Source organism: Berghia stephanieae, chromosome 4 (genome assembly GCF_034508935.2).
Source record: "Berghia stephanieae isolate SIO BIC M18660-M18661 chromosome 4, UCSD_Bste_1.3, whole genome shotgun sequence".
Taxonomy (NCBI): domain Eukaryota; kingdom Metazoa; phylum Mollusca; class Gastropoda; order Nudibranchia; family Aeolidiidae; genus Berghia; species Berghia stephanieae.
Window position 1 is genome coordinate 87,681,503 of NC_088363.1, and position 16,868 is coordinate 87,698,370.

Genomic DNA, 16,868 nt, shown 5'->3' on the forward strand with positions numbered 1-16,868 from the left:
ATTGTATCAATTCAATTTATAGGGGTACTTTTTAACTCTTTTAAATTGAAATGGATTTAAAGACATTCAGTCAAACTTGATCAATAACATTCAGATGTGGCTTTAAAGAATATGATTATAATTATAGTAAACAAATTTCTTATTTAAAAAAATTAATATTTGGGATTGCTGAACACTGTAAATTGTATATTACTATGAGAAAAAAAGCACAGCAGGTCTCACAAGCTAAAATAAAAAATCAGACATATTTTTATTTGAATGTAGCTACTCGTCTTAAAATGCTCCATTTTGGATGTTTCTAATTGTATTAAGTCGATGAATACACCATGGGTTTTGCAAATATTGTATCATAACATACTTGCATGGGGGAAAGCCATTCCATTATGTCACAATAATCTATCTGACAGTATCTGTTTGTTGTCACTGCAAAGGTGCGAACCTACTACCTGGCGGTGAATTCAGAACAGGAAATGGGGACATGGGTTCAATGGCTGTGTCATGTCTGTGGGATGAAGCAAGAAGATGATCGTAAGTTATTTTTCAATCCCTTTCAGACTTTTGTCAGTTTTGGAAAGGCATTTTATTCTCATCAATTATTGCTAATCTTTTGATCTGTATAAACTAGTCTTGACACATTAGGTATATGCCAAAAATCAAGAATTTAATAGTCTTGTGGTTTCTATCTCCCAAACTTTCTCTCTTATTTTTCTGTCCCTTTTTTTCTTAGATTATTCAGAAACAAGTCTTCATATCATTGGTTCAATATGAAATCTGTGTTAAACTTAGAAGTTGGACTTTTGGGATATACAAGGTTACACTTTTGAAATCGAAACATTTTCCACATTGTTTTTGATTCAGATATTTGAGTTTTAAGTTTTATTTTAAAGATTTTTATCTGCTTTTTATTGACGAATAGTTCAGTTTGTCATTGAAATTTGACAAGGTTTAGGAAAGGGTCATATATAACATTATTTCAACTTTGTACGTGTTTTGTGTGCTTTTCTTATGTATTTTAAAATATTTTATTGCTTTTGAAACCAATAATTCATTCACTTTTAGAATGTAAAAACAATGGTTATATACTAGGTGTACACTGCAATGCTTTTAATCCAACTTTTCGATCGTAAAGGGCAATTAAATTTTTTTCTATCAAAACTAACTTTTTCTTTCAATACAAAGAGGTTGAAATACTAATTTGTTGGGTTTTGTGTGAGCTAACTAGTCCTATTGATTCATGCTTTGGAAAATATTCATATTATGATTACATTGATTCTTTCAACACAATACATTTTCTACTCTGTCCATTTTTCCAAACGCTATCCGTGTTCTCATGCGGCAAAATCTGGTGAAACTGTATATTGTGTAAGTAAAATTATATATCAAACGAATGTGTTAACAACAATTGCAGTTTTGTTTAATATGGTGGATGTGTAGCTATTGTTTGGTTGTAAATTGTTTTGTTTGCATTTTGCATATTTTGGTGTCATTAACTTTCCCCCCCCCTTGTTTTGGCTGTAGGAGAAGAATGAAACTGGTGCATGTACTTTTGATTCATTTTCGTAACAAAAATCAACCTCAGTTGTCAGCATCATAATTACTTGATTTATGAAAGTTAACATCAAACTATAATTGCACATGTATTTACAATGTGTGACTCTTTTGGTGTTTCTTTTTCTTTTTTTTTCTTTTTTTTCCTCTCTGTTGGTTACACTTCCATAATTAATTTATTATAGTGGTCATCACAGCATAAAAGTTTGTTAAAATTCAGTTTTGATTAATTGGCTAGTTGAAACTCCCATCAACACATTGCACGCCTATCGATGATGTATCAGTATTAAAGTTTTGATTCAGAGCATATTTTACAACAGATTCTTTCATAAGATCATTCAAAGGTGATGTTCATAATTAAAACAGTCTAAAAATATTACCAAAAAAAAAAAAAAGAGAACAGAAAATTGTAATATTACTATATAGATTAAAACAGCAAATTCAAATGTAATAGAACAAACAGAAAGAAAAATCATTGCTACGATTAAATTGAAATGTGAACTATTCTTGTTCAAATCAAAACTCTCAAATACTTTGAAATGTTGCAGAGGTCAGTTTGAATGATTCATTCCTTATTTTTTAAAAAACAAACAAATGTTGTCTTGTCATTCTAATTCATTTGTTTCAGTAACTATTAATAGAAATCTAGAAGAAATGTATTAACACTGCACCTTTTTTCATCATTGTGGGTGAGGTGTTGGCAAACCCTGAAATACAGTTTGACATATATATGTTGTTTTGATGGTCAGAATTACTCATTGAGAACTCAAATTAGGCCTATAGTGTTTCTTTCATATCAAGTATTTAATTTATTTCTCTCGAGTAATGACTTTGTCGATTCCATAGATGCTATTCCATCTTTTTCTACTCTAAAAATATGATTTTCACTTCTTGTCTATGGTTGGAGATGAGAATATTCATTGTGTTCGGTTTTGAAGTTGATTACTTAAATGATTGGACAATGCTTTTCTGCCTCGATGCACTTTTAATGTCTTCACATGTAAGTCTTACCAAAAAAAAAAAAAATGGTGTGTAACTCAATTTTTCTGAAAAAAAAGTCTTGTGACTTTTTGTCCTACTTATATTGATGAATTACCATTGATGTCCTATGCTTATACTGGACTGAAGCAAAGTGACTCTCTTTACTCCAAGTTACTCACCAAAATCAAATCGAATCTGCACATTTTCCTATGATAAAGCCATGTTGATCACCATGTCATATTCTGATTCAGGTTACCATAAATTTAGTCATCTTTACGTGCCGTTTTAAAAATTATTTTTTTCTCCCCCTTTTTATGTATTAAAAAGTATTTTAATATGCATTTGCTTTGCCACTCACATAAAAAAATTTTTTTTATCTAGTTGTCACCACAAAATGTTTGAAATGTCACTCTATTCATTATTAGTTGTCAAGCAAAAATTGTCATGAATGGTATTTAGTGCCATGCCATTTAGAACACCCCATTGTCCTCTTTTATTATCATTAATTTGTCTTTATTGTTAGTGGGGAAATCGCAAATTAATGGATTGTATATTATGGAAATAAATGCCTGCTGCAGCATGATTAACAATTGTATTCGGGGGAGGGTGGGTAGGGGGGGGGGGGAGTGAATAAATAGTGACAAACTGCTTAATATTATCAAGAGAGTTTGTTCTACAGTCAAGTGTTTCCATGTGCCACTCGCTTTACGTGAAGAATTGTAATATAACTACAGTCACACCCCCTTATTGACAGAGGTGTTAGTATGTTGTGTAAGTGTGTGGGCATCAACTTTTAAAAATTAAATCTGCTTTTATTTTATGTTTTTGCAAAGTCTCCCCATTCCACGATTTGTTTTATTTTATTTTATTTTATTTTATTCTTCTTTCTTTTCTTTCCTTTATTTAAAAAAAAATTATTCTAATTTTTTTGGTTGCTTTTCGCAGTAATGTTTTTTTTTCTCCAAATTTTAATGCTTCCTCTTGCCTTAAACCGAAGCTTTAAATTTTTATAAGTTTATAACTTTATTTTCTTTTTTTACTCGGTCACAGCATTGAAGATGTATATTGAATACATTACAAGCTTTCAGTCTCTCTTCAAGCTCTTCTTTACACACACACACACATACACACTCTCTCTCTCTCTCTCTCTCTCTCTCTCTCTCTCCCTCTCTCTCCCTCTCTCTCTCTCTCTCTCTCTCTCTCTCTCTCTCCTCTCTCTCTCTATCTCTCTCTCTCTCTCTCTCTCTCTCTCTCTCTCTCTCTCTCTCTCTCTCTAACCATCTCTTCCCTACTTTTCATCTGTTAACCTCACATCCTGAAGTCCCAATCTCCTTATCCTGTCCTTATTAGAAGATTCTTGAAGTCCTGCATTAGTAAGTTGGAACAAGCTTCCAATGCCGTTATGTGAGTCATGTGCACTGGGAGTACTTTTCAAATAAAGGAGTTCAAGTATATTTTTATCATACCCCTCAAATGATCTCACCCATAATATTATTTCTTATCAAAATATATTCCTTCTTAACTCCGAACGGTTCTCAAATTTAACGATTTGACCTCAAGAATTATCATTTATTTTATTTATTTTGCCCTTCTGCCATGACATCATAAGATATCGTCGTCTAGGCATTCCAGGAAGGAATATATAAAGAATTCATCTAAAAAAAATCAAACAAGCTGTCTGTTGTCAACAGGAATCACCCATGTTGACCAAGTGAGCAAATTGGGGGTTAATTATCTTGCCCAAGGAAAAAACGAAAGTGCCTGAAGCGGGGCTCGAACCCAGGACCTTCTGGGTCACAATGCAATGCCTTAATCACTCGGCCACTTTTGTGGTCCAAATATTATTATATGTAAAATCTATTTTCACTAAAACAGGAAGCATGTTGTGGAAAAAATAGGTAGAACTGCTACATGTTTTTACAAAAGATAACAGAGATGCCCTGTTATTACGCTATAGTAAAATTGGATTTTCCCCCAAACCAAAGGAGTATAATAAATCGTTTTCATTGTAGCTTTCTGTTTTCTTCCTTTTGTTTTTACTTGCTACCATTTTAAATCAATTTTTGGTTGACATAGATAAATTATTGTTTTTTTATTTTTTATTTTTCCTTTTCCTTTTCCTATTGAAATATAAATCTAATTTTTAAGCAATGCTTATAGAATGTTGAAAGTAATTTTAAGGATCTCATGCCATTAATTTTCTCTATGCTTTCTTTCTTTCTTTCTTTCTTTCTTCCTTTCTTTCTTTATTTCAATCTTCCATTCTTTTTCTCTCTCTGTTGCTCGTTACAAGTTTTGTAATTTAGTCAAATTAGAACAGCACGGATTGACCATGCATTCTTTGATCTCAGCATGGATATTTTCTATTTGTGGTTTCAATTTGACATAGAAATGTTTTATTGTTACACTTTTAAAAATTCCATTTTAATGGCATTCCTCTTGAGTTGCGGTATCATCTAACTCGTGCACCACAATCTTCATACCAATTTGTTAATTTTAAATTCTTATGTTCTGGTATTTTTCTACCTGAAGATCAGGAATGATTATTATATATTGAAAAAAAGTAGATGGAAAGAATAGAAGATTTGCTATTTTGCCAGTTTTGATCGTAATATGTTCTTTGATTATATATTTCACAGTGTAATTTAAGAGAAATTGAAGCTACCAAATTTGTTTTCTGCGATAAATCAGTATCTTATGCTAATCTAGTTTTCATATTTAATTATTATCTTGGTTATCATGTCTACATTTTATAAAAAATATTTTCATTGTCTTCTTTACTTCATTGATGATTGCTCAACATCTAATTTTAGAAATGTGGGCCACATTTTGAGAAATATATATCGCCACTGTAAACACAGGATATCTGGGCTGCATTTATCCTGACATAATTCCTCCATTATAATGTTATAAAGGGAACTTGTTTTCATCAAGAGAGCAGAAAGAGTGTGATCCTACCTGGGATTCCATGAATTCAAGAATACTTCTCTCATCCTGCTTTTTTAAAGACATAAAATATTGTGTCTATCCAAGTAGAACCTGTTAAAGATTAAATACTTTCTCGTTTTCACATTTATTTATTTATTTTTATGCCATTTTTACCCTCATTGTTTAATCTATTGTATTGCTTTTTTGATTATTTTTACAACTGTATTAGCTACAGGTAACAGGTTTGATAATTTCTTTTTTGACATACCATGTTTACTTACTGTGCCAATATTTGTTATGCCGAGATTATAAGCTTCGATGATTTGAAAAAAAGATGCCGTGGGTATAAATGCCTTAGGGATCATTATGTTAAAGAGTTAATGAAACAATCCATTATAAATATTTTATTGATATAATAAACCATTGTGTATTCCATCTTCAGTATTTCTAATCATTTTTGAATGTATAAAGTAAATAATATGCATATTTATATAGTGTATTTCCACAGCTTCACCCTGCTCACCACTCTTTTGAATGCTTTCTTTTTATTCTCAATTCTGTGTCTGTTAAGTAAACGTTGTACCAAGATCTAACAGATATCTATTTCTAATTATCCAGCCACAGACATACCTGAACCTAGACCCCCTTCTGGCACAGTCCCACCAGCCCAAGGGGTGTCATCATCTTCTGTCAGCAATGGCCGGCCGAGGAATTACAACAGTGCAGTGACCACCACTTCTACCACACCTAGTGCAACACTCAATCAACCTATTAACATCACGCATAGAACAACATCAGATTCGAGCCTTGATTCTTCACCCTCCTACATCCCACTCGGTAACATATTTTATATATGATGAATATGATCATATTTTGGATTTTACATAATTGAAATTACTTCTTAAAATGGTTATAATAAACGATCACATTTTCACTTATTTCACTCAAGTGTGCAAAAATTGCTGTCATTTTCACTCAAAGTTTTGCATAGTATTTTAGTACATAATGCAACATGCCTACCATCCCTGAATTTCCAGATTTGTCCCTGAAATTCGAAGAAAATAATGCTTTTCCTGGGAAATACTGGAGTTAACATTTTGTCCCTGAAAAAAAAATAGACCATTTTTTTACCATCTGGAATTTAAAAGTTTAAAAAGTTGTGTGCGGTTTGAACTATGGCTCTGTTAAAACTACTGTGACATCACTATCATCCCTACCACTGATACTACCATATCATCAACATCCCTACTAATACTACCTCAACCAGCATATCATCAACATCATCATCATCTTCATCATCATCCCACCACCAATACTACCACAACCATCAAGTCATCATCATTGTTCCTAGCACCACTATGACACCACATCGTCATTATTATCCCTACAACCACTTCAACGACAACCGCATCATGTAGAGAAGACATGAGAGAAATGATTTTTCAGTAAGGGTCGTCAATCCTTGTCCATTCCTTTACATTATCCATCCAGCAATTTGTTTACTGTTCTCTCCTTCTGCCTCCCTCTAATGTCCCTTGCATAATAGTTTTTGCCAGTGACTTGGTGAGAAGTTGCCAGGCTTCTCCACCAGTAAGAGGAGACACGGGATGGTAGCGAATCGGCTTCGGTCGAGGACCTGCCTCACGGCAAAATCGCTTCATCAGTAGGGACTTTCCACCTGTCTAACATGTACCTGATGTGGGCTAGAACCTGAAACCACAGAGCATCTAGTTGAACGGTGTGTTGTGATGAAGCTTCTGGGCGGGTTTGCTACGGTGCACGAGTGCAGTGAGGAATTTGCTGATTGGGTCGATCGACATAACATTATAGTGTGAGCACCATTAGAATCTGCTGCTGCCAGTGACTCATGGCAAGGAACATGGCCAAACATGACCAAGTCAATTTTTTTCTTTTGCGTATAGACAGGAGGGATAGTTTGTCAGATGATGCCTAAAATGCGTCTGTACTATAGCATTTGTTTTCAACTGATTGTATCTTTTTTGTGATTTCTGTGGTCAATATCCATCAAACCATTTCATTCAGAAATTGGTACATCATTCTTTATCCTCTTGGTTGGAAAAAAAAATTCTCTCCTTTTTTTATACCACTCCTTCTCGCCCATTTCAATGTTATTTTAAGAGTTATCCAAGAAATATTTTTTTTTATTAAACCAGGGAGCGTGGATAGCCCATTTGTTGCAAGTAACAAGATTTGGGTTTGGTGTTAGCTTTTTGCATCTGATCCATTTTTTGCTTTATTGTTTTCAATTGTGCGGACTACATACTTTTTTTAATTAAAAAATTTTTTTTTTTGGTGTAGAAAAATCCATATTTCACTTTGGCACGAATCGCATATAGCAAAATATTAAATTAGATTTTTTTTCAGGCAAACTGGCTTCACTTGTCTGTCTTTCGGGCAAATTGATCCCCTTTAACTTTCACCCATGCCTCAACTTCTTTATCTTGTTTCTTTATCATAGCTGCTGTCTCCAATCCATAACAACGTTGCTGGTCTTACAATAGATGTATATAGTTTTCCCTTAACTTTGCAGAGATTCATTTGTCACACATAACTCCAGTTACCTTCCTCCAAATATTCCAGCCTGCCTGGATCCTCTTCTTTACTCCATCTCATTGCCCCCATCTCCTTGTACACTTAGTTCCTTAGTATTTGAATTTTGGTCTTGATATCAGACGTAATACTGTCTTTTAAGACTTTACTTTTGCATGGCGTTTTGTTCTTGAAATTTGAGATTTTGCCTGTAAAATGTACCTGAAATTTGTTAAAGAGCTTAGGCATTCCTGATACTGCATTAATTAATTTTTTTGTGAACTCTTTAGGATTTTACCAATTTTTTATAAAAGAGTGAAAGACTTCATTTTAATTATGAAATGCTTCTTTTTTGGTTCATTCTAAAAGTAGAATTACTACCACAGAATCTTTTTATATATTAAAAAAAGGATAAATAAAAGGATATATTGATGATTTATTGACTGTTATGATAAGATTTTTTTTGCCCATTTCGGTCAATATGTATTCTTCCAAACAATTTTTGATATTGTGAATTCATTTAAAAAGTTTCCTCTTATTTCATAGGTATAGTTATCTACTATTCATCCCCCCCTCTCCTTTGATAATAATATAAAGGAACCGGTTACATATTTATCTATTTTTATTTCCTCAGATAATTGTACCACTGGCAAACCACAAAGACAAGACTCACGGGCTAGTGTGGAGAGTGTGCCAGATTTTAATGCACCTTCCCCTCCCCTTGCACGTGGAGCACAAGACGTAGGGGCCAATTCAGGCAATGAAGATGATGTCTTTGTAACTGGTAGCTTTCCACGCCCACCCAAACAAACAAAAGAACCAGCTCCTCCCCCTAGAAGTGTAGCATCAATGGATTTGTACACTGTGCCCCCAGTTCGACCCCCAAGGCCTGGAGAGAAGATAGCAAGTGGGGACCACAGTGATGAAGATAAGACTGCATCCATTATCTCGTATGATATTCCTCCACCCCGGAAAAGAAGTCCCAAAAGAAGTACTGACAGCAGTGGTAGAAAAGATTCATTCGGCTCATCTTCGGGACGCAACAAGCCTCCATCAGAATGCTACGACTATCCACCACCTAGATTGAGCTCCACAACATCATCAGATGGTGATCAAGCACCCATAGACCCATCCTTACCTTCCCCCTATCAAAATATACCGTCTACCAGTAAATCCCCACCTGTCCCGACTGGTTTTGACCTTAACACTGTTGTCCCCCCTCCCCGCCCCCATCAACAAGCAAGTACTAAAAATCAAGGCTATGACATCCCAAGGGCACCCAAAAATCGCTCTTCACAAGCTTCACATCCATCAAAAACATCCACAGTCTCTACGCCACTGTCATCAGGGGGACATGGTAATCAGCCTCCGCCCAGACCCTATCGTCCAAATCCAGCTGTAAGTGCTCGTACTTATCTCAACACAAATGACGGCCAGCTACTTGATAACTCAGCTAATGGGAAAGAGGATTATACCAACCTGAGCAGTGCCTCTTCAACACCCCCTGCTATCCCTCCACACCGCCATAACTCCAATAGTGACCATCATCATGATGGTAGTCCCAAATCTGCCATTTATAATGTTCCACCTCCTTCATCTGCAACATCTTCCACCTCATCATCTGCTTCCTCCTCCATGGTTCCACCAGCCAGACCACCAGCCCGTATCGGAAACACAAGCTCCAATACCAACAATCCTCCTCCACCCCCTATTGCTGCTCGAACCTCTGATGTTGCCTCGTCTCAGAATCAAGAAGGTTAGTTCTGTAGATGATTTAACCCTGATCAAAAGGAGTTATAAGTTGGAAACGAATCAAACAAGCTTTGGCAAAACAATTCTATTTTTTATTGCTTAATAATTTGCCAATCCAAACACGACAGGTATCATATTTGAGAAGACAGTTAAGGAATTCCCTTTTTTGATTCTATTGAATAAACATGGGATATTTTAATTGATGTTAAGAATAATTCATGAAGCCAAAGTCTCAATTTTATGGTGCTGATAAATACTTTTCTAATGGCATAAATTGCAGTATTTTTTAAATGTATTATTATTATTTATTTATTTTGGGTATGTTGTCTTTCAATTTAAAAACAGAGAGGGGAATAGTTTGTGCCATTGTTGTATATTTATTTAGTTAATTATATGTTGTTTTGGAGGATTGTTTCATCAATTAAGGGGGGTGGATACTAAAAATACAAAAATCCTTAATTGGGACTCTTTAATCAAACTAATGATGTTTGTACATCAGCTATTTTCTAAAAAAGATTTTTGGTAATGAATTTTTAAAGTTGATATATATAAAGCTTAAGCATAGTTGTAAATAGCTGGCTTCTTAATTTTATAAATATTCAATCTCAAAGGCCTAAAACCATATTTTTTTGAAAGGTGAATAAAATATCCTCACTTTTTTGTCAATATTTAACGAAAAAATATTTTTACCCCAAAACTATTCAACAGAAAATAAATCAAAGTAACCAGCGATTTACAGTAACATGTCAGCTATTTTATTTCCAAATCTTAAAGCTTTAGCATTAAATTTTTAAAAAGGTCAAGTCCCAAAAAATGTCTATGGTGATTCGATAAAAGTTTATCAGATTTTGAGCCCACTACCATTGGATAGGGGTTTTGAATTGCTTTTTTTTTTACTGTCTCGAACTATTAATTTGGCAAAAATTTGGGGTGAAATGAAGTAAGGAATTAATAAATTGATCAAAATTAGTCACTTCCAAAGATTGATAATTTTCACACAAACTGACCCAATTTGCACTTACGAGCCCCCTTAAATATTATAATTGAAGTCAAAATTGAAAGCTTTTTTTTTTTTGACTATTTTTTTTCTCAAATTATTTAAAATCTAGTGTTTTGTTTTGATCAGTTTATTTATTTATTCATTCATTTACTCATTCCTACCTTCTATTCATTTCCTGCATTCCTTCCCTTGTTCATGCATTCATAAGTTCATACATATTATTCTTTGTTGATTTAGGTGATGATGGAGGTGTCATTTTTAGCACAAGTCGCACAAAGAGTTTTAAGAAAGAGCATAATGTTAATGTTCCTATTATGAAGAGGTAAGAAGAAGACAATCATTGTTCTATTGAGGACCCAAGATCTTCCAACTGTTTCCGACTCTAAGAATATTCAGCTAAGAGCTTGTAAATATTTAGAGAAATTTCAATAAATTTTGACGTTTTCTTTCATAATTTTACGGGAAAAGATTTTGAATAATTAAACATTCCAACTTCTGCTTTGCAACAGCACCACCATGTCAGACATCATGAGCCAATCAGAATAATGTTTTGTAGCTGCTTACTGGTTTATGTCATTTTAAATTAAAAACTATATTAACAGACTTTACTGAATACCCGATATCTGGTCATACCTGCCGAATCTTATGAATTGTTCGTAATTTTACGAATTTTAGACAAATTTCATGGCCAATTACGAAATTTTATGGAAAATTACGAATTTTTAATTCTTAGTAAAACTTTAATAATAATAATAATAATAATAATGATAATAATAATAATAATAATAATAATAATAATAATAATAATAATGATAACAATAATAATCATAACTATAATAATAATAATGATGATTATGATGATGATGATGATAATGAAATAATAAAAATAATAAAGCATTTCTACAGAGCCTAAGCATGACAATGCAATGTTGAAGTGATCATCAATGTCAAATTGTGGTTATTCATACACAATTTCAGAAATTACTTATTTCCTTGTCAAACTACTAGCAATTGACATAAAAATTACTAAATTTGAAGTTTTCAATTTGGCAGGTCTGTCTGGTTGTGAAATAATATCCCTGAAGATTGATGAGTCACTGAGTTGTGGATAGGGTTTCTGATAAATATATAACATTTGTATAATTTTAATGCAAACAGTAATGTGATCTGATGTCACTGAAAACGAGGATGATATGATGTGGAATTGTACCAGGAAGAGATAATAGGGCACAACATGAGTTTTAGAATTCAATAATCCGATCCAAGGCCATTTCTCTTCAAAGTTTGATAATGCAAGGGCTGGTGGGCTGCCAAAAAAAAAAGAAAAAGATGATCACTCTTTTTCATTGACCGTAGGTAGATTACCGTATTTTCCCTCTTAACTGCATCATGCACTTAGAAAATAAAATATGAACTGAAGCTAGTCTATGACCTTGACCTTATCAACAGCCCTGACTGTAAATAAAATAAAGTAGTTTACTACAGGGCTAAAGTGGGGTGAAATTTAAAAAAAAAAGTATTGTTAGACAATGTGTCACCAAGTGTGAAGTGGTGTGTAGTGTAGTAATCATTGTCTGCATGAAGACAGAGGGAGTTTGTCTGATTGGGGCAATTAAGAATTGCATCTTATTTTTATTTGAGTTTAAAAAAAAAAAGACGGAGAGAGAGAGAGAGATGTTAATATGTTAATAGGATTGAGGGAGGGGAGTAGGGGGATGCTCTTTTTAGGGTCAGCACGTTAATAGGGAAAATGTACCATTCATTTTGGAGTCATCAGGCCTACTCCACTGGAGTTTGTCCTGGTTTCTGCTTTGTGGAAGTATGTTAAAAATTTTTTTTTTAAATTGAGCTTTATATAGCGCAATATCCACTAAATGTGCTCAAAGCGCTTTACAAGGGGTCCCTGGTCAACAGCAACATTTAACATGTAGGACGGGACATGACGCCTGTTAGGCGATATTAACATTTTTAGACAAAGACAACGCTGTTAACGGCCAGGTACTAATTTTACACCTGAGTATGGTGAGAGAATGTGAGTAAAGAGCCTTTTTCAAGGACTCAACTATGCGCCGAACGCGAGGCTCGAACCCAGGACCGTCCACTAGACCACATATCCGCACATATGCTTTTTGCCCTCTGAATTGAAGACTTATTAATCACTAAGTAATTTTCACCAGAGGTAGTTTTAACTCCAATGACACAATTGCTGATGAATGGACATAGAGGCCAGAAAACATGGATTTCATGCAGATGGTCATTTTAAATGCAAAATCAAGAATTTTACAAGTTGAGTTACCATGTCTACTTTGCTGACTAATAAGAAGAGTTACAAAGCCAGGATGTCCAGGGAGCAGGATTTATCCCAGTTTCTGTGGCCTTAAATGGACAGGAACAATTGCTTACTAGCCTTTGGAAAGGCTATTGAGTTGTTTTGAGATAAAGATAAAGAGAGTAAATCTGATTCATGAATGAATAACACACAATTGTATTTGATTTAAACATTGTTTGTTTTGTGTTGTTCATTCATTCATGAGTCAGATTTACTCCCTTTATCTTTATCTCCATTTTATTGACTCATTTAGGCACCTCTATTTATTACTATTGAGTTGAGCAGAGAGCCAAATGAGAGAAGATCGTCAATTGTGCAATGAGAGAAGATCGTCAATTGTGCAACTGGAATCCTCTCTCTCATTTATGCGATCTGACTCATCCCAATCCAAAGTGATCCTATGGTTTAATAATATGCCTTTGGACCAGGAAGCCAAGATTTCAATTCTGGTGGAGACACTGGCATTTTTCTTGTGATCTGGTAGTTGAAATATCCCATTCCCATAAAGTCCTATTGCTGAGAGGATTTAAGACGGAGGTGTTTTCAGTTAAAAATAACATAAACCACGTTAAAAAAAAAAACAATGTTTAAATCAAATACAATTTTTCCTCCTATTCCTCTTCACCCAGCAATAAATCTAAAACATTGCCCATGACAATGCCAGTCCCAGCCCCACGACCAGTACAACATCCAAGACCTAATTACTCTTCCTCAGAAGATGGCGATGAAGAAAAAGTGAGTAAAATTAGAGGGCTTAGTAATTTAAAAAAAAATAAAAAATAAAGAAATACGTCCACAGCCAATTAAAATCTCTTTTGTATCAATTATCATTAATAGTGCAAAGTTTCCCACTTGACTTGTAAGCCTAAGGGTCGATCCTATTCAAGTAATTTTCCTATGCAGTTGTTGGTGAAGATTTGAATCCTGATACAGGTTTTAGATGCACCCCATGTTTCATAACTGAAGAAAGGTGGAGTACACATTTTAATAGAAGGTATCTTAATTTGTTTGATCAGAATATGCTTTGTTCTCCTTACTTTGATGGGAGATGTGAAATCTGTCCATGCCTTTCCAATGTTTGATTTTACTTTGTCTCTTAATAATGCTTTCTAGATTATGAATTAACCTTTTCCAAAGCATTTATTAAAATTTTCTTCATTCTCTTATTTATTCCAATAGCTTTAAAACTTAATTGTTCCAAGAGCATTCAAAGGCCAAGCTATTTAAAAAGATTCTCCATAGCTGTGGTCTACGCCATATATTTTGCATCTTTACTTGAGAATTGAAAGCAGGGCTAGCTAAAAATGTCAAAATAGAAATAATTTATAAGTAAAGAGTTTAAGCTTTCAATTTAAGTCAATTTTCACATCAATTTTGCCAATCAGCCTTTTACCTTGTGTATCACCACCACTAGATGTAGAGTCAGAATTAAAGTACATTGACTTAGGACTGGCTGATTACACCATAGGTTGGGATGTCCTCAAGTCACCCTGGAGCCTCTTCCAAAACATTTTTGACTCGGATTTCTTTTTTATGCTTATGTCTTTAAAACTTGATTGTTCTGGGTGCATTCTAAGGCCAACAAATTTTGAGATAAAAACCATAGATGTGGTCTACTTTTACTTTTACATCTTTTCTTATGAGAAAGGAAAAAAGGGAAAAGTGTCAAAATAAAAATTAATGTAAGTTAGGATTTCCGATTTAATTTTAAGCTAATTTTGACATCCCTTTTCCCCTCAGACTCATCTGCCAATCAGCCTTTTACGATCTGTACCACCACCGCATGATGCAGAATCAGAGTTAAAGTACATTGACTTGGAGCTGCCAGATTCCACAGTAGGCCAGGATGCTCCCAAGCCATCCCAGAGCCGTCATCACCACCATCAAGCCCCTCACGCCCATACAGAGCGTTCCAAGCCTGACTCCTCCATTGAGTACCGGGAAATTGACTTTGTTAAAACAAAAGCCCTCAAGGACACAAAGAAAGAGAAGGATAGGCAGAACGATGATCATGCATAACTTACATATGTTACCCTGTTCCAAAAATCAGAGGTATGGTGCTTGAATTGCTTGATGGTCGGTCATCTACCATCTATCACCAGGGCCTATTTTGATTTGTTTAATATTAATGCTTTCTTTTGCCAAATTAGTTGTAGACAAGTAACATTTAGACTATCTTAACTATTTGTATTTAATTTCAGGTTTTTCAAATGAAATAAATGAATCTCAATATTTTTTTTTCATTTAGTTAGAATTTGTCAGGTTATTTGGAATAGATTTTCATTTATTATTTCAAAACTTGTAAATAAATAAAAGCGAAAAGATAAAGGACTTTTGGGAAATATATTTAAGATCGGCTCAACCAATATAACCCATTGTAATAAAATTGTACATAAGAGTAATAATAAGTGCATATTAATCTTGTTGATGATAAAAATTGTATTTATATGTAAATTTACTAAACCAATCAATTTATTCACATTTCTGTCTCTTATTTGAAATTTCCCAAGCAAGTTACATATTCACTTCATAATTGCGATTTTACATGTCTTTTTGGCTATTGATTTGGAAGCCAGGTGTGCTATGAATATATTAAAAAAGGAAACTTATAGTAATGCAGCTTTAAATCGATATGAAATAGGTAATAAGAATTTTTGTTACTAACTAAAGAAGGTGATAGTCTACATAGAGAAATGCAGATTGACTAACTCATATAGCTGAAGTCCGTTTAATTACAAATTTAAATTGGTGAAAGGGAATTGGATAATTAAATAGAGAACTAAGCCTCATAAATATATTCCCACAAAAAAAAAAAAAGGTAAAGAATTAATTTCATTGTTGGATTTTGTGCTTTGTCCAGATGAGACTTATAGGTGATCTCAAACTAAGTACATTGGTGGTATGCTCTTGGAATCTACATCTGATCCCTATTTGTTCCCAGTTCCCCTATGTCTTACTTTCTCTTGGATGCTTCAATTGTAATTACAGAGTTATAGTTGCTCACCGAACGGACACCGAACGAACGACTTACCGATCACGTGATCAGTTTTTTCTCGCGTCCTCTCGTCTAATCTCGTCACTCCGGAATAGAAAGAGGAGGCGTAGCTAAAATGATATAACGCAATGAAAGTTCTGTCCGATGACGGGTGGGGGGATATCACCTCTCCAAAACTTACCTTATTATATGAGATCTTGAGATTCTTATCCAATCATCGATTGCTCGTTTGACAGTTCGCTTGTGAACAGTTAGGAGACCATCTCTTGATTTATGGGCAGGCGGCTTTGCGTAAAGGCGGTGAGTGTTGTATACATCAAAGAGTACCGCTGACCGATGGGTAAATAGTGATTGTGTAACCCAAAAGCCCTGCCGACTCGACTGCAAGGTCTTGTATGTAATAGTTGCGTCACCATATCAACGCTCAGGAATTAATTAGTGAGGACTCTCAGTATATATATATTAAAAAAACAAACAACGCTTTTGAATCACACGAAATACATCAGTGTGCTCGTCGCATTGAGAATTGAAAAATGAGATATAAATCAAGAAAACCGACCGGAAAATAAAGAAACTATCATTAAATTAAAAAAATTGAGCAATATTTTTTTCAAAATCAATCTACTAGAAAAATTTTTTTATTTCTAAACCTATTTTTGTGAAACAAAGATAAATGTTCTCCTTTTTGCAAGCTGATTCAACAATGTGGTTTTCAAATTTATCGTATACGTAATCATTTGGAAGCTCCCGAGAAAGGTATTTTTGTGTAATCTCTTTCACACACA

At 34.1% G+C, this 16,868-nt stretch overlaps 1 protein-coding gene across 8 annotated transcripts in view; it reads left to right on the forward strand.

The window, feature by feature from the left end:
• LOC144971485 (uncharacterized) overlaps nucleotides 1–16,617 on the forward strand; it is a 26,979-nt gene extending 10,362 nt beyond the window's left edge. For 2 of the 8 annotated variants that reach the window (XM_078912439.1, XM_078912444.1), the window contains exons 3-8: nucleotides 408–528; nucleotides 6,076–6,294; nucleotides 8,642–9,763; nucleotides 10,997–11,081; nucleotides 13,718–13,823; nucleotides 14,829–16,617. In XM_078912439.1, the coding sequence (XP_078768565.1) occupies nucleotides 408–528; nucleotides 6,076–6,294; nucleotides 8,642–9,763; nucleotides 10,997–11,081; nucleotides 13,718–13,823; nucleotides 14,829–15,107 (1,932 nt within the window). In that variant the 3' untranslated portion in view covers nucleotides 15,108–16,617. The remainder of the gene's footprint in view (nucleotides 1–407; nucleotides 529–6,075; nucleotides 6,295–8,641; nucleotides 9,764–10,996; nucleotides 11,082–13,717; nucleotides 13,824–14,828) is intronic. The other 6 variants (XM_078912441.1, XM_078912443.1, XM_078912442.1 and 3 more) reach the window with 3 other exon arrangements.
• The last annotated feature ends 251 nt before the right edge of the window (nucleotides 16,618–16,868 follow it).